This window comes from Papilio machaon, chromosome 22 (genome assembly GCF_912999745.1).
Source record: "Papilio machaon chromosome 22, ilPapMach1.1, whole genome shotgun sequence".
Taxonomy (NCBI): domain Eukaryota; kingdom Metazoa; phylum Arthropoda; class Insecta; order Lepidoptera; family Papilionidae; genus Papilio; species Papilio machaon.
Window position 1 is genome coordinate 6,648,108 of NC_060007.1, and position 23,573 is coordinate 6,671,680.

The 23,573-nt window shown below is 46.2% G+C and overlaps 1 protein-coding gene across 1 annotated transcript; it reads right to left on the reverse strand.

Annotated features, from left to right (window-relative positions):
• LOC106711135 (lutropin-choriogonadotropic hormone receptor) lies at nucleotides 1-22,665 on the reverse strand. Its single transcript, XM_045683455.1, has 18 exons — nucleotides 22,496-22,665; nucleotides 17,127-17,198; nucleotides 15,626-15,760; nucleotides 13,033-13,173; nucleotides 12,912-12,921; nucleotides 12,155-12,228; nucleotides 11,939-12,010; nucleotides 8,961-9,032; nucleotides 6,948-7,016; nucleotides 6,678-6,818; nucleotides 4,995-5,135; nucleotides 4,136-4,201; nucleotides 3,906-4,049; nucleotides 3,440-3,511; nucleotides 2,690-2,816; nucleotides 2,033-2,258; nucleotides 1,538-1,732; nucleotides 1-1,457 (listed from the first exon to the last, which is right to left on the reverse strand). The coding sequence occupies exons 1-18, from the start codon at nucleotides 22,663-22,665 to the stop codon at nucleotides 1-3; spliced, it is 3,384 nt and encodes a 1,127-aa protein (XP_045539411.1).
• Between the last annotated feature and the right edge of the window lie 908 nt (nucleotides 22,666-23,573).

Below are 23,573 nucleotides of genomic sequence, written 5' to 3' on the forward strand. Positions count from 1 at the left end.
CTACACGGCGCAGCGCGGCTCGCCCTCCTCCCCCGCCTCCCCCGCAGCCTCCGTCTCCGCCGCCGACGGGATGGTGTGCAGCAGCCGCGGGGCTGGCAGCGCGGCCGGCGAGCAGGGCGGCTCCTCCGCCGACACCGCCGGCTGCCGCGTCAGTCTCGGCCGCGCGCCCCCTGCGCCCGCCGCGACCCCCGCGCCCGCCGCGCCCACCGCGCCCGCCGCCCCGCTGCCCGCCGAGCGCGACGTGCGCCACGTGCCCGTCGACGCGGTCGCGTTCGATCCGGACGAATCGTTTCGCGACGACGACAGATTGGAGTCCTGCGAGGTCTTGCGCGCCACCAGCCAGGAGGCGGCGCGGCGCGGGGGCGGAGGCGCGCGGCCGTACGCCCGCCACGAGTCCGAGCGCGACGATGAAAACTCCACCGACGAAGAAACGGAGCCGGTGCGGGCGGGGGGCGCGGCGGCGGGACGCGGCGCGGGGGGTGCGGGGGGCGCGCGACGTCCGCACGCCCGCAGCCAGCGCAGCAGCCGCTCCCCGGCCGGGCCGGGCGCCCGCCGCGCCCCGTCCGGCTCGCCGGCCTCCGCGGCGGCGACGCCGGGCCCCGCGCCGGAGCCGGAGCCGGAGCCGGGCAGCAGACGTCGGCAGGCGCACTGCGCGCCGTGTTGGCCGCGCGAGGAGCGCTCGGCCAGGCTGTTGGTGTTGGCCGGAGTCTGGCGGTTGCTGAAGTTGGAGGAGTGCCGACAGCGGCCGATGCCGCGAGTCACGCGCGACTCCTCGATGGCCTTGCACACGAGCGCGCAGTCCTTCTTAAACTGTTTGGTGAGGATGGCGTAGAGGAAGGGGTTGCAGCAGGAGTTGAGCGGCAGCACGAACACGGTGAACACCTTCGCCTCCTCGAGCGAGACGAGCTGCGCGCCGAAGGCGGCCGTCAGCGCGAAGAAGGCGATCGGCGACCAGCAGAGGAAGTCGGTGAAGACGAGCAGCGCCATGCGCTTGGCGATGCGCGAGTCGTTGGAGTTCCAGGCCTGCGAGCCGCGGATGGCGCAGTACATCTTGAGGTAGCAGCCGAGCAGCACGAGGAAGGCGAGCCCGTTGACGGCCAGCAGCGCCACCACGTAACCGAGCGCCGCGGGGGAGCCGGTCTCGAATGGCAGACACACGGCGAACTTGCGGTAGTCGCTGACGCCGAGCAGCGGCAGCGCGGCGGCCACCAGCGAGAACGCCCAGCCGGCGCCCATGACGGCGGCCGCGTGGCGCAGCGACAGCCGCTTGTTCAGGTGCATGGCGTGCGTGATGGCGTAGTTGCGCTCCAGCGTGATGACGGCCAGCGTGTACACCGACAGCTCGGAGGACAGCACGCCCAGGAAGCCCGCCAGCCGGCAGCCGGCCGACATCTGCCACGAGATGGCGTGCGCGCGGAACTCGCCCAGCGTGCCCGCGTCCACCACGGCCAGGAACCCTGCGGTTTAGTTCGGTTAACATTCGCACCTAACGAGGAGAACCTTCCGATGAGCCGTCGCCCGACGGCGCGCATGTCACCTAGGTAGATGCCCATGAAGAAGTCCGCGGCGGCGAGGTTGGTGACGAGGAAGCGCGGCACGTCGATGCGGCTGCGGCTGAACACGAGCACGAACACGACGGTGCCGTTGCCCAGCAGCGCCAGCAGGAACACCGCCCACACGCCGCAGCGCAGCGTCCACCAGTCGAACAGGTCCACGCACGGCAGGAACGGCCCTGCCACGACAACGACACGGGGCGGTCACTACGGCGGTACTCAGTGAGCGGGGCGCGGCGGGGCTCTGCTGGCGCAGGGCGGAGGCCTACCCGGCAGCGGCAGGCAGCGCACGCCGGCGCGCGGCGCGGCTCGCAGCTCGCCCCAGCCCGCCTCGTGCGCGCCCCAGCCCGTCGCGTTCACTGCAATACGACACTCACTTCATGTTGTTGCACGCGGACTCGGTCATTGCACAATACGGGCAATATATTGTAAAACGGACATAAAATCGTGAAGCATAACAACAACACTTTTTTACTGACGGTAGTGCGGCCAGATGTCGGTGGCGTTGCCCCAGGCGGCGGCGTCCACGCGCTGCGCCGGCACCAACACCAGGTCGCTGAACCCGCCGCCGCCCTCCTCCTCCTCCTCCTCCTCCTCGCCGCTCTCCTGCCCCCGCCCCGCGCCGTCCGCTGCCCCCGCCCCCGCCCCCGCCCCCGCCAGCGGCATGAACTCGCAGCAGTGGTACGCGTACGACAGCACCAACGTCTGAGCACAACGAGATTGGCTTCACTTTAATTGTGGTCAAACAAAAATGACACAAATTGCCACATCGAGACTTGCACGGAGCGGACATTGTTTGACATTTGTTTATCTAATATATAAAATTCTCGTGTCACAGTTTTCGTTCCCGTATTCCTCCGAAACGGCTTGACCGATTCTCATGAAATTTTGTGAGCATATTGAGTAGTTCTGAGAATCGGCGGACGGACGACGGAGTCGCGGGCGACAGCTAGTTGTCTTTATAACAATTTGTACGATTTAGAAATATGATGATAACAATAACTCTGGATGTTTGTACTGTCCATTTCTTTATTCTGCTTTTTAAGTTTTAACGAGACTTACATTTAACGATTACTGTACATTGGTTAAGGACAGCAGGGGAGTAGGGCAAGAGAGCAATGGGTCAGTAGCGGCACCTGTATCCTGGGAAAGAGTTCCGGGGGATGGAAGCGGCGCAGGTTGGGGTTGTTGTGAGCCTTGAGGTGCAGCAGCCGGCGCAGCCCGCCCGCCGGTAGCCACGGGAACACATTGTTGCCCACGTTGCTGCGACACACAACACACTCATCACTCACAATTGTCACGCGAACAGCGATCACCATCTCTCTCCGCTGCAAATGTACTAAACTCAGTCAACCGGGCGATTTTATTTGAACGCTAAAACATAATACTCGTAGAAGCTGTAAAATTCCTAAAAGACAATGTGAGCATTTTAGTGTCGGCTTCAGAAAAGGTACGACTAAACTACGACATAAACGTCCGGATATTAGTGTCTGTACTGTTTATACTTGTACGGATTTTTACATAACTACATTACACTAATTATTATGTCGAAATAAATTTGTCAATCAGAGACACTCGTGTTCATACAGATACATTCAATGTATGTACACTAGTACTAGTACGGTAGTGGTGTGAAGCGGGCTTGAAACGCGACAACTTAAAATTCGCAATGTGTGTTAATAAAACTTAAACTATTTTGTAACTTACTGGTATTATACAATAAGATAACTTAAAAGCTATTAAACAATGAAACTTTTTCAAAATTTTATTTTGTGTTTCAACAGTATTTTGTGCCTCGGAAACCTGAACATTGTTACCAGTGACTCAGTACGAAACTCGGCAACATCCACATTAGTAATTAAATAGTTTATTCAGTAAGAACTTACAGATCCTCCAGTCCCTCGAGCGGCTGGAACGCCTCGGAGTCGATGTACTCGATCTGGTTACCCTCCACGTCCCTGCAGCGCCACGTCACGTCACGTCACGTCACGTCACGTCACGTCACGTCACGTCACGTCACGTCACGTCACAGATAACATTTACCATTAGAACATAAATTAGAATAGATAACGTTAGAAAGCTACGTTGTCTCGACGTAGTTAAGGTAACTACTAGAAGAATTATCATCTGATACTTATAAGTTGGATTAAAAGTTCACAAACAGAAACTATTTCTCTTCTCCTATTTCACACGAGAGCTCACAATGAATCGGGGCCTGATACATAAAAACAAACTAGAATAGTATTGTATTATCTGTGCTAATGCTTCTGTACCACGGTTATAAAGGCAACTTTTTGTCAGTAAGCCAAAGAAAACTGTGATAACTGTATGTGTGGTGCAGGTGGTACCGACAGCAGCTGCAGGCGCGGCGTGTGCACGAAGGCGTCGGCGGGCAGGCGCCGCAGTCGGTTGCGCGCCAGCTGCAGGTCCAGCAGGTGCCGCAGACCGCGCAGCGCGCCGCCGCCCAGCGCCCGCACACCGTTGTCCGACAGCGACCTGCGCAACGACAACGCCACCGCCTCACTCTCCACTCCCACTCCCACTCCACTCAGTGAGACCGAGTGGCCGGGGAGTGCACTCACAGCACGCGCAGCTCCGCACACTCGCGCAGGTCGGGCACGCTGTCCAGCAGGTTGCCGCGCAGCTCCCTGCGCACACAAACGCGACGCATTCAAATCACCCTTCTATACTTTCCTTTTCCTGCTCGCTGCTACTACCTATATATAAACGGAATAACAATATTATACAGTAATATCCGCAACTCTCTCTTGTTTGCTTAAATACCTACGCGAAAAATAAATATTTTGCCGCTTGCCGCTTATAATTTAAAACTGGAACGTTCGGTGCATTTGTATAATATTTGTAATTTATTAGATGAATGCGTGAGTTTATTTATATCTCGGCGAATGCACGCAGTTGCAGCGAGCGGCGGATGCGCGCTCCACATTCCGCTCCCGCCCCCTCTGCATTTCCCGTGACTCGAGCGATACTCGGCGCGGCATAGCTCCGCTCGCCCTCAAGGATTCGTTTCGTATTCAGTTTGAACGACGCTCATCTCCCGGCATGTTATGTGTATAATCTGAGCGCGTTTAGGAAACGCCGCCGCACCGCGTCCTCAATGAGACAATGACGTCAATAAACCAGTCTGCACTAAGCTAGCGGTCGTATCATTACTCCCAGTACTTAACAGTATTATTTAGAAATTTTTGATGCAATGCCAGACTCTATCATTGAGAACTGAGTTGAAAAGTTGCTCTCCGCCTAACGTTCACAGCTCAGCATATTTTGATGTAAACCAAAAATATACTAATTAAGGTAACAGCGTTTGTGTGAAGGATGTATGTATAAAACATGTGAGTGTGTTTTGTGAGTGGGCAGTGGGCAGTGGGCAGTGGGCAGCGAGCAGCGGACAAGGGACAGTGGGTAGAACAAACAACTGACAGGGCGCGCAGCTGCGGCGCGTGGCGGCACAGGGAGCGCGGCAAGGCGGCGAGACGTGCGCGGTCGACGCGCAGCGTGCGCAACCGCGCCGCGCCCACCAGCGCCGGCAACTCGCGCAGCCCGCGAGCATCAGACAGCTCCCTGCGCACACACACAGAATATATTTTGGTCCCTCACTTATTTACATAAAGAGCAATAACATTGCTTTTAACCTTACTTAGATTAGATCGTTATTTTTTCAAATTTGTTAAAATCATAATTACAGATATGAACAAGTAACTTTTTATTAGAACTTGGAGTTTCGTTATGATTTTTATCAGATAAAAATGTTACGTAACTAACAAGAAACTCGACATCGAAACAAAATCTTTCTGAAACAAACGATATTGTTGATTATCTTAAATAGTTTTTTTTTTTGTATAATCACTGCTTAAACAACGCTTATGGCAAATTAACCGTTTAAGTTTACCTCAGACCTCACTTTATTAAATAGGGTTCTAAGTTCAGCTAAGACTACTCTTAGATAATCGCACGTTCCGAGTAGAGAGATAAAGTTGCAACAGTGTGAGACGTGCGCGAGCCGGCGGTGTGCGGGGTGCGGGGCGCAGGGCGCGGGGTCTCGGCGGCAGCAGTATTTATAGGCGATGTTGATAGAAATATCACTGAAATGTTTTAATAACCGAAAGGCCTTTGATGTGTAAATGCGTAGCGCGTGCGTAGAGCGTCGTCCGCGACAAGGACGTCAGCGCCCGCGCCTCTATGGGTGTAGATACGGTGACCTGGCCGACTCCTGCCACCTGTCTACCGATTGAAGAGTGCACTTCATGATGATGATATAAAGTCTTTTAGTAGCGTACCTTGTGCCACCAAAGTGATGCATACTCTAAGACTCTACATACAACTAACTATAATATTTTTTGTGTTGCCGTGACAACACGGCATATACACGGGATAGTAATTACTAATTATCGATGTGTACTCTCCGGGTACTCGGACAGTTAGTTACATTCTACCCGAGTGTCGTTACAATTATTACTATTCACTGAGTGGTTTTGGAATTGATAGTGAAAAAACTTATACATTTATTTACATACTATCTGGTCAGTGTGGTGTTCGAAACCAAAAAACAATTTTTCACCTCCGTATTACAGGATAAACTTTACAGAATACATTTTAAATAAGAAGAAATTTTTAAAACACGTATTATATGTTCTGAAAAGTCTTTGTCAATTTATTCTGCTGAAGGAATAATATCTCCATACCAAAGACATTAAAAAGTGTTCCGTACTACTTGACCGCCGGCGGAGGAGCCGCGCGGGGGGCCCTTTCAGACCTCACCTGCCGCACAGTGCGCCCTCGCACCGTGCCCATCAGGTGCGCTTCAGCACTCCGTGCGCCGACATACTTATCTTTGCCATATATTTTGTACCCTTCATATTACAAGTTATCATCATCAAACCCGTCTTTCATTCCAACATACAGTCCACACATATTTAAATCACTTTGATTCATACAAACTATCTCTCCCACTTTAAACCTTTAAGGAGTGAATTTAGTAAAAACCTTTTCTAGTGCTCGCCTACGTAACAACAGAAACCTCCAAATTTCTCCGCCTGGTTGTTTTGGTTGTGCATTTAGTATATCAGTAAATCAATGAGTTTATATGCATGTGTGAGTACTGACAGCGTGTGTAGGCGCGGCAGGTGGTCGAGCGCGCGCGGCGCCAGCGCCGTCAGCGGGTTGGCGCGCAGATCGAGCCGAGCCAGACGCGCGCACGCCCTCAGGCCCGCGCCCACGCGCTCCACTCGGTTGCGCGCCACCGACCTGCGGGACACAACTACACTTACCGTCGGATAGGATCCTTTGACGTCGAACACTGCTTTATTACTGGCAAAAAATTTATTGAATTAGGGATATGAAATGTATAAAGAGAAGGTGTGCATGTACACTGACAGGTCCTCGAGCAGCGGCAGGCGGTGCACGGCAGCCGGCAGCTCAGTCAGCAGGTTGTCCTCCAGCCGCCTGCGGACATGGAACACGGTTACTCGCGTCTGCGCCTTCCGTTACTAATGCCATATCAACAGATGTAACAGTGGTATAGCCCGAAGAAGCGAACATCCATTCAGCCTCGTTACGCCCACACTGCTGGGCATAGGCCTCCCACAAAATTCGCCACGATGATCGGTCCAATGTGTAATATTATAAATCAATTATTTATTATTTATTTATATTAAACAGGGTACAAAATACAAAGTTATAATAAAAGTGTATATAAACTCATCATGGCTTTGTCCAGACACTTTGGTACATACTACGTGAGCAAATACAACAGCAACAAAGTGAGATCGCTCATACCGTCATATACAGGGTGCACAGCGGATAATAATTTTATAACGCTCAGGATTTAAGATCTTAAGGAATAAGTATCTTTAAGTATGTTTTTTAAGTTTTTGTACTTTGTTATTTTTAATATCGGAAGGTAAATTAATTATTATTAATGTTGGAATTATATATTCTGATGTACGCATACCATATAATATTATACATTGTTGGCCACGTTGTAAACCGACTGTGGAGGATGTGGTGGAGGAAAGCAATGCGACGAGGCGACCTTTATTTAAAATATAAATAGATGCGTGTTGTTGGCCCTCATTAGTCGTGTTGCGCGGCTAAAGGCAGACATCAACGACGACGCAAACCGGATCGAGTTCGAGTCGGAGGTACTTTCCGATCTGATGCAGACTCCGGTAGTCATCATTGCGATTGCATCATTCATTGTTTTCGCTTTCGGTTGCGCCACTTGCGGCGCGGCGGCGCGGCGGCGGTCCCTCTCGCCAGCACTCGACACATGTAGGCCTTGTTTTATGACTTCAGAAATAATTTACTAACAATCTTTTGTATATTTCAAGTAAGTAAACGAACGGTAACGATCATTTTCAAATTAATAGTTGCTTTACGTTTATTTACGTACAAAACACGTTACGCTGCGGCTTTCGGCACAAAATGCCACTCGGCTTATTTCATTAACATTATGAGCAAGGACGAGATGTGTGCCGCATGCGTTACCTCGCCTCCAGCGCAGGACAGAGGGGAGGTGAGAGAGCCCGCTGATTGCGCTCAGTTGATATCACATTAACACAAAAAGTTTGTTTGTTACTAATCACAGGATCTAGTAATATAGTTTTCTATTAGTCTGTGTATTTTACACTAATATTGCAAGCAGGTGGGAGCCGGGGAGCGCAGGGGGTGAAGGGGGCGGAGGGGGCGCAGGGGGGGGGGGGGCGCGGCTGCGAGCTGTCATAACTCATGTATGTACAAATTACGAGCCATCGAACCGAAGACGTTCGCATCTTTTAGCGGTTATCATAATATAAATATTGGAGCTGAGCCAACTCATTTGAAGTATGGTGTGGTCAGCTTGAATGTCCGTTTATTGACCCCTGTGCCATTGTCCCAGACTAGGGTAGTGGTAAGGGGCAGTGGCTGGAGGCCTAGGCTACATGATCAGTGCACGCACACACAACGCGGCACTGATCAATGGCAACGCTACAAGTACCTACGTAGCATACTATACATCCTCTTATTTCATTAAGAGTGAAATAATAGTATACTTGCGGTGATTGCGTCAAGCTTCTGACAATGAAGGCGCGTTAAATGCTCGTTTTGTAATCTCTGCCCCGCACTCCCCGCCCTGCGATCCGACGGCGCCGGGTCGTGTGCGGTCCAGACCGTAATGTATCACTCTCGTTAGTATATGAATCTCATACCTACCTTTAATAAAGGCAGATTTTCTTCTTAAAATAATAAAAAACTCAATACTTTTGAGTATAAAATATACCTAATTCATGTGGGTTTGTTTGTGTACTATATCGATTAATGTAACTGAGAGAAAAGGAGGATATTATTGGATAATGTGGTGTGCGGCGTAGTGTCGTGTTAGGTGTGTGGTGTGTGGTGTGCACTCACAGCACGCGTAGCGCCGGTGTGTTGATGAAGGCGCTCTCGTCGATGTACGCGATGCGGTTGCGCCGCAGCACTCTGCAACAGACAGACAAGCTCGTTAGGTGATGAGAGCCAGAGGTAGGGTCCAGTAATCAAAATCGTGGCGCTGTCATAGTAGCCTGTCTTGCTCTTCTGTTTTAACATCTCCTAGCTTTCTATCACGAAGTGAAAAGACACCTAACTAAATGATTAAAAGGGACTGTTGTAGGAGTAATTCCAAACAGTAGAGAACTTGTATGCGTTTTGCGGAGTGACGTCACGAAACGATGCACGCAACCCAAGAACACGTACGAGCATCCGAGAGAAAGCCGCAGATGACATCGATCTCATAGCGCTGACGTCATGTCGATGTGTCGCTGCACACTAGTGATGCAACGGATGTCTGTTTCCGTTTCCGCAAGTGCGGAAGTTCCGCGTGCTTTTCAACATCCGTTTCTGTTTCTGTTTCCGCAACTTTTATAACGGAGATAAAACGGAACTTTACGACGGCTGAGAGATCCAAATGCGCGGCGAGAGACGCGCAGTCCGTGCGCGGCCTTTCGGCACTTGTCGCATTTGTTTGTTTACGTACTATTTTGTGAATTTAAGCGCGTAATATTTTCTGCTGCTATTTGAAACAATCAGTTTCTCTTGCTGGAGTAAACTGTCTAGTTGTTGTCCATATACAATTTGACAACTGGCAAAATGTGACTATTTCATACTTACGAGTTATTAAATGTACTTTTGCATAAGTGATAACCATGTAATATATCATCATCATTATATAGTTAGAAATATATTTGTCGTTTGTCAACACGAGTGGTTTGGCGAACTTTAATTTGTAAACAGTGTAATTTTGTTTTCTGAAAATAAATTAAAAAAACGCGTATTTTAACTTATTGCAGCGCAGTAAAAATACATACATTGAAGGCTAAAGGACACCGATATCCAATGCCTTAATAAATTAAAAACGAATACAAACTGTTTTTACCGAAAAAAATATTTTTGTAAATATGTTTTTTATTATTATTTACACTTCCGTTTCCGCATCCGTTTCCGTTTCTGCTAAAAAAAAATTTGACATCTGTTTCCGTTTCTGGTTCCGGTAAGACACTTCCGTTGCATCACTACTGCACACCTACGTACGGTCTATATAACATTATATGTGACTACTTTATATTATTTTATATATTTAAAAGGTACATAAAATATAATCAAATACACACAGGTAGCCATCATGATATCATCGGCACAGGTATTGTATTCATATATTGTTGTATCTGCCGGAGCGGGCGGTGAGGGCGAGGGGGAGGGGCGGGGGCTTTACATGTGCGGACGATGTCAACTATCTACGTATGTATCTTTTTCTGCTGCAATCAGTCGTTTGATGATAACTTAAACAGCCATTAGTGTAGATTTCTCATACTTAGAAACTCTCTCAGTGACCATTAAACGACTGAGCGTAGTCGTTAATCTTATTAATATTCGGCGATTAATCCTCGCGGTCTGCGCGACGACAGCGGCAGCGGCAATAAACGCGCGGCCCCACACCACCGCCAGTCCGGACTCCCGCCCCGCAGCGCCCCACCCCGCGCGGCGCACACCACCCCACACCCGCTACTCAAGTCACATTCTCGCCTAAGCTGCCTTTACCTCCAGTCTCCAGTAGTGATCGTTGAAAATGTATGAATTCACGTATTTATGCGATATACTTGTTACATGTCGCGACTTCCGGGACCAGTACTACTGGTCTAACAACTTGCGGTGTTATTTGACACCGTGGTATAGGTTCGTATGTCATCAGGCCCCTCAGCGTGGGCTCGCATGACTTGTCAAAGTTCGGCGATGTCATTGCTATTTCCAGTGATCTAGTAGGTTCCGAGCGGATAAAGTTTCTGCGGTATAAGATCAACGCGCGCTCATGTGATCGTAGCCTTAAATTTCTGCTGTACCTATTTCTAACACAACAAACAATCCGGCAGATAAGGTATCTAGACGGCCGTCTGTCCGCCTGCACGCCGCGGCTCGTGAGCCACTCACCTTGGACAGCAGCGGACGAATGCGCGTGCGCCTGCTCACTACTACGTGCATGCGTGTCTTCACTTGTGTGCATGCTGCATGTAACCTTGCGACCCGTGCGGGGCGGACGTTGGGAAGCGCACAAACGTGCTGTGTCCGTTTCGTTCTCGTCGCGCCTCCAACGCTAGTCACCAGCGTTTTTTACCGCTAGGACCGACTGGCGCCGATGTATTAATATTTATCTCATAGTAAGATTGCACACGTTATACTGGAGAATTTAAAGTAAATATAGTATAGTTTTCCTTTAAAAACAGGTGTATAACCGGGTATAAAAACCGAATACGCATTGTAAATTTATTTAAGTAAAGGTAGGTTGTTTCGCATAGTTCAAAGAGAGCTAAGAAAATGTAATCCAATAGAGACAGAAAGCGCGGGCGAGCGGCGCACGTCGTCTCTAAATTCGTTAGCGTAATTTGTATTCTGTAGCATAAAGCTGATAAACGGTTTGTGTGTTTTAAAATGTACTACGACAAAATAATAGTTAGACACTGTTTAGTTAAACATGTGTTTTAACTCATTGACCGCCGCTGATTAATATTATTGACGCCAACGTGGTTATATGTGTCACCACATTGCTCTCGCTCTCGGTATAAGTACTTCATTATTAACTGTATAAATTGGCCAAGATCGTACTTCGCAAGTCATAATAATGTTTCAATAGCCATGATTTGTTAAATATCCACGCCAGCCGCTAGAATCACGGTATAAAAAGTTGACGTAGAATAGTTAAGCTAAAATGTATTTTAAACACTGTCTAAGTTTTTTACTAATCGTATATACGTATCGTACTAAAATTACATTACTCGTATAACTCAATGCATTTACAACATTTTTTTAAATTGCTTTGTATGAAATGTGATATGTAGATGTGTCGTGTCACTCACAGCGTGTGCAGCGCGGGCAGCGGCGGCAGCGCGGCAGCGGGCAGCGCGGTCAGCAGGTTGCCGCCCAGGTCCCTGCAACACGCGCAAATCTCACCTCACCGCAATCCCCGCACCGCGCACAAACACTTGCAACTATTGTTATCTCACTCATTTTCAAATAAAACAACAGAGATAACAATATACGTTCGTACAGATGTTTCGGCAAAGGAATCTTACGAATGTATAGTACTCGTGCGTGCGACCCGCGCCTCTCCTCCTATAAATTTATTTCTGTTGCAATGTTCCTTATACTAATAAATTAATTTAAATTGAAGCACTTTTAAAGGTTATGTCATTAATATTTTGCAACTGTGTCAAAGGGAACCTTGATATTTAGCAAGCGAGTTTTAAGTGCGGGCCCCGAGTATTGCTCGTACTCGTATGTAATGTATTAGAAAGTGTCGGCCGGCGTCGCGTCACGTCACGTCGCGTCGCCGTGTCGTGTGTTGTATGTTGTATGTACATTTTAGTGGGTCACGCTCGGCTCGGCTCAGTGCGCGGCCGCAGGCGACACGACACGCATGCGGTTAGTGCCTCTTACTTGTTACAACTCGCAAAGCTCAATTTACACATTGATTAGTCCGAATGCAATCGATCTTTTACCACAACTGATAAATGTGAATAGAAGTTTGTTCTATTTGTTTTACGAGCAGCTTCCTATCGCTATAACATACCACTTTCCGTGCGCCCCTAAGCCCCCTCCTTCCTTTTTATTGGCAGATCGCACGCAAAATAAATATATTTGTTTATTTTGCGTTGCCTAGCAATTGAATTTTAAGTACACAGCCATAGCAGTCAGACACAATTGGACACTACTCGCACTGCACTGTTGTGATATATGTAGGTAATTTGCCACGAAACTCGATAACCGCTAGGGACTTCTCCTCGTACTTATCAAAGTCTAAATTGACCTTAAATGTTAATGATAACATACCAATTCCGTCCTATTTTGGATAATACAATAAGTAAATGGCCATCTGTTAATATTGCGTGCTACCACTAGAACAGTGCGCGTTGGAGGGGGGAGGGGGGAGGAGGGGGGAGAGGACACTCACAGCGCCTGCAGGCGCGGCGTGCCGAGGAGCGCGGCAGGCGGCGAGCGCAGCCGGTTGCCGGGCGCGCGCAGGACGCGCAACCCGCGCGCGCCGTTCAGCTCGTCCTCCGCGAGCGCCTCCAGCTCGTTGTCCGCCACCGACCTGCGCACAACACGCACACCGTACCAACACCGCGCTACACCGCACTACACCGTGCTACACTACACTCTACTATTTTGTTTGAACCTATGGTTTAACATGATTACATACGAGTATATTGTGTATACTACATATAATACGAGTAACAAAGCTTTTTAACAAAACAATAGGTATTTTGTGTAGAATCTGTACAAGGAACAGATAAATGCATTACTTTTGTTTGGTTTAAAATGTTGTAGTTGTGTATTGGTATATGTGATTAGGTAGAGAACATAACACTTGTATGATGTTGCCGGCTTGCGGCATGCGGCTTGCGGCATGCGGCATGCGGCTTGCGGCATGCGGCATGCGGCAGTTTCATAAAGTGGTCTATGAGTAGAATGATTTATCTTACAATTCATTTTCACTTCATATCTTCCGTTTTCCCGCCAAAATTTGTCGGCCGGTGTAACATATCACCCAAATGTTAACATCAATGTTTTCAATGTTAGTTTAGTTCTGGCCAAGCCGAGTATCATCCCTACACGCGCGGGTGCGCGGGTGCGCGGGTGCGCGGGCGGTCGGCTCGCACATGCGTCTTTGTAAACATCACTCACTATAATAGCAGTGATATAAATACATATTATCTGAACGGCGCCGGCGGTCGTCGACCCGCATAGGCGCCGCCGCTGCCGCGCCATTTCTGATACTCCCGGTTACTCCATCATCATCTAATACTTTGATGTCGGCTGTTGTTACAGTATGAGTGGTGTATACTCTCTGTCCCTGAAATCGTAGCGCCGTACTAAAACGGTCACGCGGAAGTTATCATAGATAAAATGTATTTACTGTTATCATTAAATGACTAACATCGGTACTTGAGGACTGGACATCTCGTCCTAGGCTCGGCGCGTTCTTACACTCTCGCCACCAGCAGGGAAATAGAGATACAAAGTTGAAGGAATCATGCACCTCAACTGTTTCCTTGGATCGCTCGGCTTATAATTGCCATCCACATCTAATTAAGCGTTCGACGGCTTTAAAGTCTCATTTTGATGGACCCGCAGAGCAGAGCACGCCGCCCCCCCCCCCGGGCCTCTCGTTAGCGGTCAGCACTAATGTCACCAAGAAGTCGTCGGGTCGACTATAACGCATCCCCTGGGACCGCCGCAGTCACAAAGGCGAGGGCGCGGGCCGCGGGAAAGGGCGGGGAGGAGACATCAGCCCCTGGCGGAATTTATGTAGATCTGGCGCCGCCGCTGCTTCTTTAAACCATTGTCTACTCTTAGTGTTAACGGTTTTGTGTCGTTTAACTTCATATTAAGTTACACAACATTGTATTTTAATTATTTTAAGATTGAATATTTAATTTACCCCGTGGCCCCTCTTAGCTTAAGTCGGCGTACTTATTTTATTGTAAGCGAGGCCGGAAGCCGAAGAGCCCGACCGATGTGACCGGAGCGCAAGGTCGCCGGACTTAGGGAACCGGTTCCACCTCCATTAACATAATTATTTAATAACAAGCAGTACAAAAGTAGTTTGAACTTGCCTTCAAATATTACATACATTTGACAAACTATTTCAAAATTATAATAATACTAGGCTGTCGCCCGCGAGTCCGTCCGCGCCGCATTAAAAAAAAATAATTAGTAGCCTATGTATTCTTCCAGGTTATGTTGAATTTCCAATGTAGCCGTTCTGGAGATACATTGTAGTATACATCCATCCATTTAAACTTTTGCATTTATTATATTAGTAAGGTGAGCATTCATAGCGAGCTCGGATTACAAACTACGTACATACATGTTATATTTAAGTAAGTACATTATACAAATCTATAGTAATGTTATAAAGAGAAAAGATTTCTATATTTGTAAGTATGTAACGAATAAACACAACTGTACATTAAAAAGCTACGTTTTTACTAAATAATATAGTCTTTATTTAGGATGAAGTCGCGATCAAAAGCTAGTTATAGAAATGGCTTCTGCTAAATTACTAACGATACTTAAAATAAAATACATTCTGAGTTCCTCCTCTGTATAATCTTGCCATAAAAGGGCAGTTTATAGACTGTCCTAAGAATTGAAACCCCGATTATTTCTTAGTTATATTCGAATATTTGATTTTAATTTGAAAATTTAATTTCGAACATAGTCTGAAAGGACACATAAACTACTAATTAAGCTTTAAGATAAGTAATATAACAAGTATCTAATTTTTAAGTGCGTAAAAAATGCGCCCTTGCGAATGTGCTTGAACATAAAGAAAGAAATAATGGTGCATGCTACACGGTGACAGTATTTGACGGGGTCTAAATCGCGGGCACAACTAGTTAAAAATAAACAAGATTTTATATAGAGTAAGTGAAACTTGGCTATTGTTGTACAAAACTTGCAGCATAAACAATAACTATCATAATATGCAGAGTGCAGGGCGCAGTGCGGCGGGGAGCGGCGGGGAGCGGCGTACTCACAGCAGCAGCAAGGCTGGCCAGGCGGCGCGCGGTAGCTGGCGCAGCGCGCACCGGTCCAGCCACAGCCGCGCCAGCGCGCGCCCGCTCAGCGCGCCCGCCGCCACGCCCTGCTCTAGCCGGTTGGCCGACAGGTTCCTGCGCATCACATCGCACCAACTCGACAACATTCTATCCTTCATAAACTACTCGATTAAAAAGTTTCTTTTATGCTAAATTGTTAACACGTATTTGACATATCCATAAATACACACCTACACGCAAATATGTGCATTGTAAAGCGCACGTGCCTTGTATTACACCCACGTGAGGTGTGTAATACATTTTTTTTTATAATTGTAATGCGGCGCTCTGTTCCAGTGTGTTCCAAAACATCATTCACCGTTGTTGAGTAACTACATGCGATACTTTAAATGTAGAACTAAACAAGCCGATAGATTATAAATACCACCTGATAACTTCAAAAAGACAGTCCTAGTCGAGTATCTCTCACATGGGTTACTGGACACGATTTAAAGAATGCTTCTCGTTTTACTTAAAGTTATATAAATGGCTTCGATGCCTGGTTTCCTCACAATTGGAAATCGACAATAGAGAATTTTGGCCACAGCGTGCGCGGGCGCAGCCGACGCCATGCGCATCGTTAATGCTGCCGCCGTCGACTCGGTGCTGAATACATGACTTCACTACATTAGTTGTGACCGAAAGAGAGAACATTTCTCAATCCATTCGCCTCGAGACTGACAATGATATGTGGCGTGAAGTTATGCACCGCTCATCGACTGGTCGTTCTGGTGATTCGTAACGAGGGAACCGTCCCTTGCGGTGATCGCTCATTGCCAGGCTTTACCATGAAAACAAATGTGGTAATATGTAGCCGAACAACTCTAGCTTTATACATAAATACCACAACATTCTCTAATTATGAATTTGAATTTGGCAAAGCGCCCTTTCTAAATTAGCATAGATCAGTACACGCCCTAGGGCCGACTCACACAGACAGCTTAGAGCGACAGCAGCATTGTTGTTGCTATATAAATAATGAATTCAATAAAATACCACTACGTAACTAAGTTAAGAATTTTAATCGATTGAAAAAAGTGATGTTATACCACAAAAATATAGGCGAATGCAGAGAGTTCCAGCCTCAAAGGAATATTTCATTAATTACTAAAACTATAACACCACCAAATTATTATAATTTTTTATTTCGGTTGTGTAACATTGACATACATAACGAACAAGGTTGAAATAAAAGTTCTTGATAAGGTTTAGCTTCCGCGGCGAGGACGGCCGCCGAGCGCCGCACCGTGATCATAGTGCAGATCATCACTTACATAATAATTTTGAATACGTTTTGGTTAACGATTCTGTTAAATATGTTAAAGTTAATAAATGTGAGATAGTAAAGCGAAGCGAGTTAGCGGCGGGGGCACCGAAGGCACCGGGAGCACCGGGGGCACCTGGGTCGCATGGGGGCACCTGGGGCAGCGGGGGCACTCACAGGTCGCGCAGCGCGGCGGCGGGCTGCAGCGCTTCCGGGGGCAGCGTAGTGATGTTGTTGTCGGACACGTCCCTGCAACACGGATGGGGGTTACATTACTGGCTCAGTACACGACGCGACGCCGCAAGCCGCTATCGATGGAAACATTATTAAAGTCAGAAAGACGACAAAGGAATCGATCAGTTTTAGAAAATTAATAACTGTTGCGAAAGGATTGGAACGGAGAAAAATTACCTTTGTGAGCGCGAGCTCAATGTTCAAACTTGACAAAGGCAGTGCAGTTCGCACGTTTTGAATGTAACTAGTTTAGACTATGTTTTCTTCCAGGCTATGCCAAATTTATACGAGATCCATGCAGCCGTTCTGGAGATATCTTCAAACAAACAAACGTACATCCAAACAACGCATTTATAACAATAAAAATGAGAGTTACGTCAACATTTACAAAAAAAAACCTTCAATTTAAATATGTATATGATTATTCAATTTAATTGAAGGGGTTTTTTTTGTAAATTTTCACGTAACTCTGCTAAAGGAAAAAAAAATTTTTCCACTACTCACACACCTACGAACATTTCTATTTAACTTTAGAAGAATAAGTTAGGAAAATATTTTATAGAGGTTGTTCATGTGGTGGTGCTTGAGGTCATGGGCGCGGGCGTGATCGCCAAATAGCAAATGTATGGGGCCTAACCATTTAAAGTGTTTCAATTTGGTACATTGTAGTTTAAACATACATACTCGTATATGTCAACCATTTCATCGCGCGCTAATATTTAAACTTTACTATAAAAGTAACAAACTTGACGTTGACGACGGTCGAGGATGGACGGACGAGGATGCGGGCGAGGTAGTGACAATTGCGCGACATTTTATCAACCAGATGATGTTACATGCGATTGTTGTCGAGGAGCGCGATTCAACCGCGAAGTCAGTTTTATCGGTTTGAAATGGTCCGATCGCGCAAACACCACAGCAGCAGTTACCGAGCACTAGTGTTTAGGCATAGAAGATTGAAGTGTTTTTACACTGTATACAAAAAAAAAACGTCGTAACGATAGGTAGCTTAATATATGGTGGTTTTTAGGAGCTTTGTTTCATATTTGAGATTGATAATGATGTACTTGTTGAAGTATACATACATATTATGTATTTGAATGTTTGTCTGCATAATGGTTGTGACAAGTGGCGTGCTCTTGTTGCTGTGCGTGGGGAGACGGGGGGAAGCGAGGGGGGGGGAACATGTTGACGAGCGGCAAGTTATTGCGGCAATCTGTCAGTCCCCCCTCCCCGCCGCCCCCTCCACGTCGCTCAGACCTGATCCCCGGCCTCCCCACCTCTCCCATTCCAGTAACTTGCTTGTATTTATTCATCACTTCAGTGTTTGTTACGTGTTACCTAGGAACCTATATACCTACTATAGCTTAGGTACTTGAATGCTAAGTATTATAAGCTCACTATTTAGTAACAACAGGTCGCATCTCGGTGTGGCGACTAGCGAAGAGCGGGTTCATTGCGCGCTAAGAAGATTACGATATCGATATCGGCAAACTGTAGTGTAGAGCTTTTATAAAAGATAGGTTTGCAGCGGGCGACGGGATGCGGAGGCGCGGGGTGGCGAGTGGGGCGCATTAAGCGTGGCCCGTCGCTGCACGGAGCACACTGCTTGCTGGCCCCGCCACCAACCTCATAAATCTCGTTGATTTTTATATTGGTTCGTTATGAAAATTAAAGCGACGTAGTCGGCCCAGGACCCGATTTAATTATTCTATTAAGTCTATTTAGACAAAAAGCAGCAATCTGCCGCTTGGAATCGATACAGTAGATAGAGGTTGTATAGTCGGAGGAACGCGCGGGGCGGAGAAGTGGCGGCGCAACATGGACCTAATGATGCAACTAGAAATATCTCGTGTCGTGTTTGATGTAGCGATGTTATGTATATCGTTGCATCAAACATGAAAGAAATCGAAGAACGAAGAGAATTTATATGTTTGGTTAATAAAGAACGTCGAGTGCAGTACGAGGCCTTGCACACTCAGTTCAAACACGATTCACGAACACACGGTGTATAAGTACAGTACCTTGTGTGCGTCTTAAGAACTGCAACATTAGGAAAATAAACACAATCGGTTCATCACAAAATTGTCGTAGTTATCGTTTTCTTTGGCTAAAAAAGTTTGTAACACAATCAATAATTTTCTTAAGTTTTCGCTTCATTTATTCAAATAATTATGTTAGTAAAATAAAAAGCTCTGTTTTGAGAAATAATTGACCCGCGGGATGACTGCATATGCGAAGCGGAAGAGTGAAACGTGAAGCCAGGGCAGGGTGGGGAAGGGTGGGGGTAATTATTGTCGTGTCGCGAGGTCGACGGACTGTGTGACGTCACGGGGCCGCCGCGCCGCCGGGGCCCGCGAGACTCATCGATGTTTTAGAAACAGCTCGCTTTGCAATGTTGCGCGATGCTGCAGAAGTGATTGTTTACGTGACAATACAACATTACCCCGTACTCGTAGCAACAAACAATTCCGTCCCCATACCTCCGTCCGCCGCCGCTTTCACTCTATCTCTTGTCTGAAACGATATAACAGCTCATTTGGATCGTCTCTGTTAAGTAGGGAAACTTAGGGCAAAAGATTGACAAGATGCCCGTTTGCGTTGTAGATTATTAAGTCATTATGATGCTTGTTTGTCTTAAAAAATGTAAACAATAAAATATTTCAAAATATAAAATATTTTTATTGTATACAGGAACAATTTTATAACTTCAATTAATAATAATTATACAAAATATATTTTACACGAGTACCTTGTAACCAATTGCAATAAGGTCGAAATTTGTTGTAGGACATGATTCACTACTATAGTCGTATGTCAGAATTCAAAACCATCACCAAAAATGAAACATTGTTAAACATGTTTTCTAGTGAAGCTAGATATTCGAAACATCTTGCTCATAAGACTTTGTACATTTGATACACACAGATGTATCTACGAGTAGTTCGCGCCTTTACACTTGTAGAAAAATACCCTTAGTCCCGGCAACTTACTTAATCAGGTGCTGTGCCCCTTAGTGCTGGAGACAATATTGTTACAACATTTAATGAACTTTATTTAAACTTAAGTCTTAAAATATATCGGCGACATTGTGTGGAATGTAATGCTCACTGAGTCACCGGCCGTGAGAGGGGGCGTTCCCGTGATCCTGGCACAAGACAAGAGACATTTTTTTTTTTACATTACTCAATCGTTTTTTGTTGCTAAGTTATACTATAATAAGAAAGTGTAACAAAATAACATTACAGTTTAAGTAGTTTAAATCATTATTTTTTATTTTTTAAATGCAATTGCGTTGTTTTGAAATGCAGTCATTAGATGGCGCTATTTCATCCATTAGAGTTTAACGGGCGACCGCTTATATCTAAAAAAATCAAGTGATGATTACAAATAAGTAAAGTTCAGTCATATTATAGGCATCTTTGTAGAGAACGGGTCACAAAAAGTATCTGACTATATTTATTTATTTATTGTTACAATATTCTTTAACACATAATTAAAAATTAATAACAGCCTTGTTAAAGTAAGTAATGTTAGATTTTTTTTTCAACTTCAGCGCGTTATACTCGTAGCATCAAACTGCCCAACGTAAACGGGACTGGTTAACTAGTACTCATCGGCTTATACTACATACGAATATATAGGAATATATTCTATCTAATCAGATAGCAATTAACCTTGTTAATGTAAGTAAAGTCTGGGATCTATTCCGATTGCTTTTTGTTTCTTTGAAATGGCAAACACTCATATCATACAAGAGTTCAAGACTTCTTGCACAAATAACCAGTGTCTGACAATTCAGAAAATGACACACTGAGTTTAAACATATTTTTTTCATCTATACATGATAATAAAATTGGAATGTCTGTATGATATATCGAAAAAAAGGAACATTTGGTACACATAATGTATCTGTGTTGCTAAAAACTAAAAACCAATTTTTACAATTTTTTTCTGTCTGTCCGTCCACAAGTGTGCGTTTGTTCTGGGTAATCTCCCATTTTGACGTAAAGATTATCCATGAAGGTATATTGCAGGAAACTTATTTTCGTCGCGGACGAAGTCGAGAGCTACCGCTAAACGTATAATATAAGAATAAATTAATATATCTCCATAATATATCTCTTTATTACCTACTATAACTCTTATTTTACATCAATTCTTATCTTATATATAAAATTCTCGTGTCACGGGGTTCGAACTTGAACTCCTCCGAAACGGCTTGACCGATTCTCATGAAATTTAGTGAGCATATTCAGTAGGTCTGAGAATCGGCCAACATCTATTTTTCATACCCCCCCCCCCCCATTTAGTTTTTTTTTAACTGGGCGCGGACCGAGTCGCGGGCGACAGCTAGTAATAGCATATAATTTATTAGTAGAATATAATATGATATTACAATTTTATCTCGGTACAAACGATGTAAAGTTTTGTCAATAATGTTTTTTTTACTTCGATTCAGAGATTTTTAGGAAGTATTTTTTAATGACCATCTCTAGATTATTGATAATTTATCACAAGTTAACTAAATTCTTTGTGTATTGACGAAAAACTATAATGAATAAGCTCTTTTTTTTTTTTTTTTTTTTTTATAAGAGAAGGGGGCAAACGAGCGGCGCGAACACCGAAGTGATCATCGACGCCCATGGACATCCGCAACACTACGAGAATTACAGATGCGTTGCCGGCCTTTAAGAAAGAGATATGCTCGCTTCTTGAAGGACCCTAAGTCGTAGTGGTTTGGAAATACCGCCGAGGACAGACCATTCCACAACACGGCCGTGCGCGGCAAGAAATTTCGCGAGAACCGCACTGTTGTGGAATGCCAGCCGTCCAGATGGTATGGATGGTACCTGGCGGTCTGTCGGGTCGTCCGATGACAAAACTCTCTATAGAGGGAGGAGAAAAGTGGTACTTTGTTAGTAAATACATAGAATATTAAAAATATCCTTCTTTACGTTTAACGTCCACTCTCGTAAAAGCGACATTATATACTACAGTATATATAATATTATCAGTTGAAATAGGAATTTATATTTTTACTATTCTCCAAAATCTTTTTATTTTAGGGCTTTAAAGAAAAGCGAATCTCAAGATTTAACTCTTATTAACAAAATTAAAGAAAATGAGAAAAAGCTCTCGCCTTATTTTTCTCCTTTTATGTCGTGGAAAAGACATCAACGAAATAGTAAATACGCGGGAACAGAGGAGGTCAACATAATGACTAATTTATCGAGTGCTCCATAAATTGTGGACGACGACGTGCGGGAGGTAGGGGTCAGTTAGGGCTAGACAGGGTCGGGCTCACTTACAGCTCCAGCAGGCGGGCGTGCAGCGGCGGCAGACGGCGCAGCGCGGCGGCGCGGCAGCGCAGGCGGGCGCCCGCCTCGCCGCACGCGCAGCCCGCCGGCAGCGCGCCGCATGCCGCCGCCGCGCTCGACACCAGAGTCAGCGCCACAGCCACGCGCACCGCCAGCGCCATGCTTCACCTGCCCAGCATGGCCCTCGCACGCGTCGCACACGCTCCGTATGCGCACCGGACACTGCCACACATTCACAAAACACAAAACGCACGACACCGACACGAGCGATCGCGAGAGAGGCGCGGCGCGGACTAGCAGAATGGCGGGGGATGGGAGCCGGTGCCGGAGTGTCTGCCGCCACGCGGCCCCCCGGCTCCCCCAGCCCCGCGCCTCGCCGAAGGACCTCGACCCCGTGAGGGTGAGGCGTCAGAGGCAGGATGACAAGCGGGAGTCCGCGTTCCTCGCCCTCACTCGGTTAAGGCGACGCGGCGGGCAACGAATAAGGTTTTATTCAGTACTTTTACTTTACTCAAAGAAATTTGTCTGGAAGCAACCAAGATAAATAGAGATAAACATAGAGATCGTTTCAATTTTAATTAGGCCTATTAACATTTATTTTTGCGATCCTTTAAGCAGGAATTTCTTTTTATTTTAGACTAGCTGTCGCCCGCGACTCCGTCCGCGCGGAATTAAAATAAAACAAAATAAGTAGCTTATGTATTCTTCCAGACTAAGTTCTACATTTGTGCCATATTTCATCAAAATTTGTTGAGCCGTCCCGGAGATACCTTCAAACAAACATCCATCCATCCATCCCAAGTAAGATAACTGGTTTCGTAAGCGTTGGTCTATTATTTATGTAACCCAGATGTTTTTCATGGCAAAAAAAAATCTAAATCTCAATCATAGTCACTCTAATAACGGGAGACTATAAATTATGTGCGATTTCGTTAAATTTTAAAACTATCTCCAAGGACATGCACAAGCCGTCGTAAGCGCTGCGCACCGGACTCTCCTGGTCGCCCACCACCGCCACCCCCTCGCTAATCTCTGTTGCTAATTTAGTATATTTTAGGCTAAATTTGGC

Bases quoted from the DNA above. Each gene is read 5' to 3' on its own strand.
- LOC106711135 (XM_045683455.1), bottom strand. From the start codon at position 22,665: ATGGCGCTGGCGGTGCGCGTGGCTGTGGCGCTGACTCTGGTGTCGAGC. The intron at 6,819-6,947 runs GTCAGTGTACAT...TGTGTCCCGCAG, and splicing joins CTGCCGCTGCTCGAGGACCT to GTCGGTGGCGCGCAACCGAG. The intron at 3,512-3,905 runs GTCGGTACCACC...GTGGCGCTGCAG, and splicing joins ACGCCGCGCCTGCAGCTGCT to GGACGTGGAGGGTAACCAGA.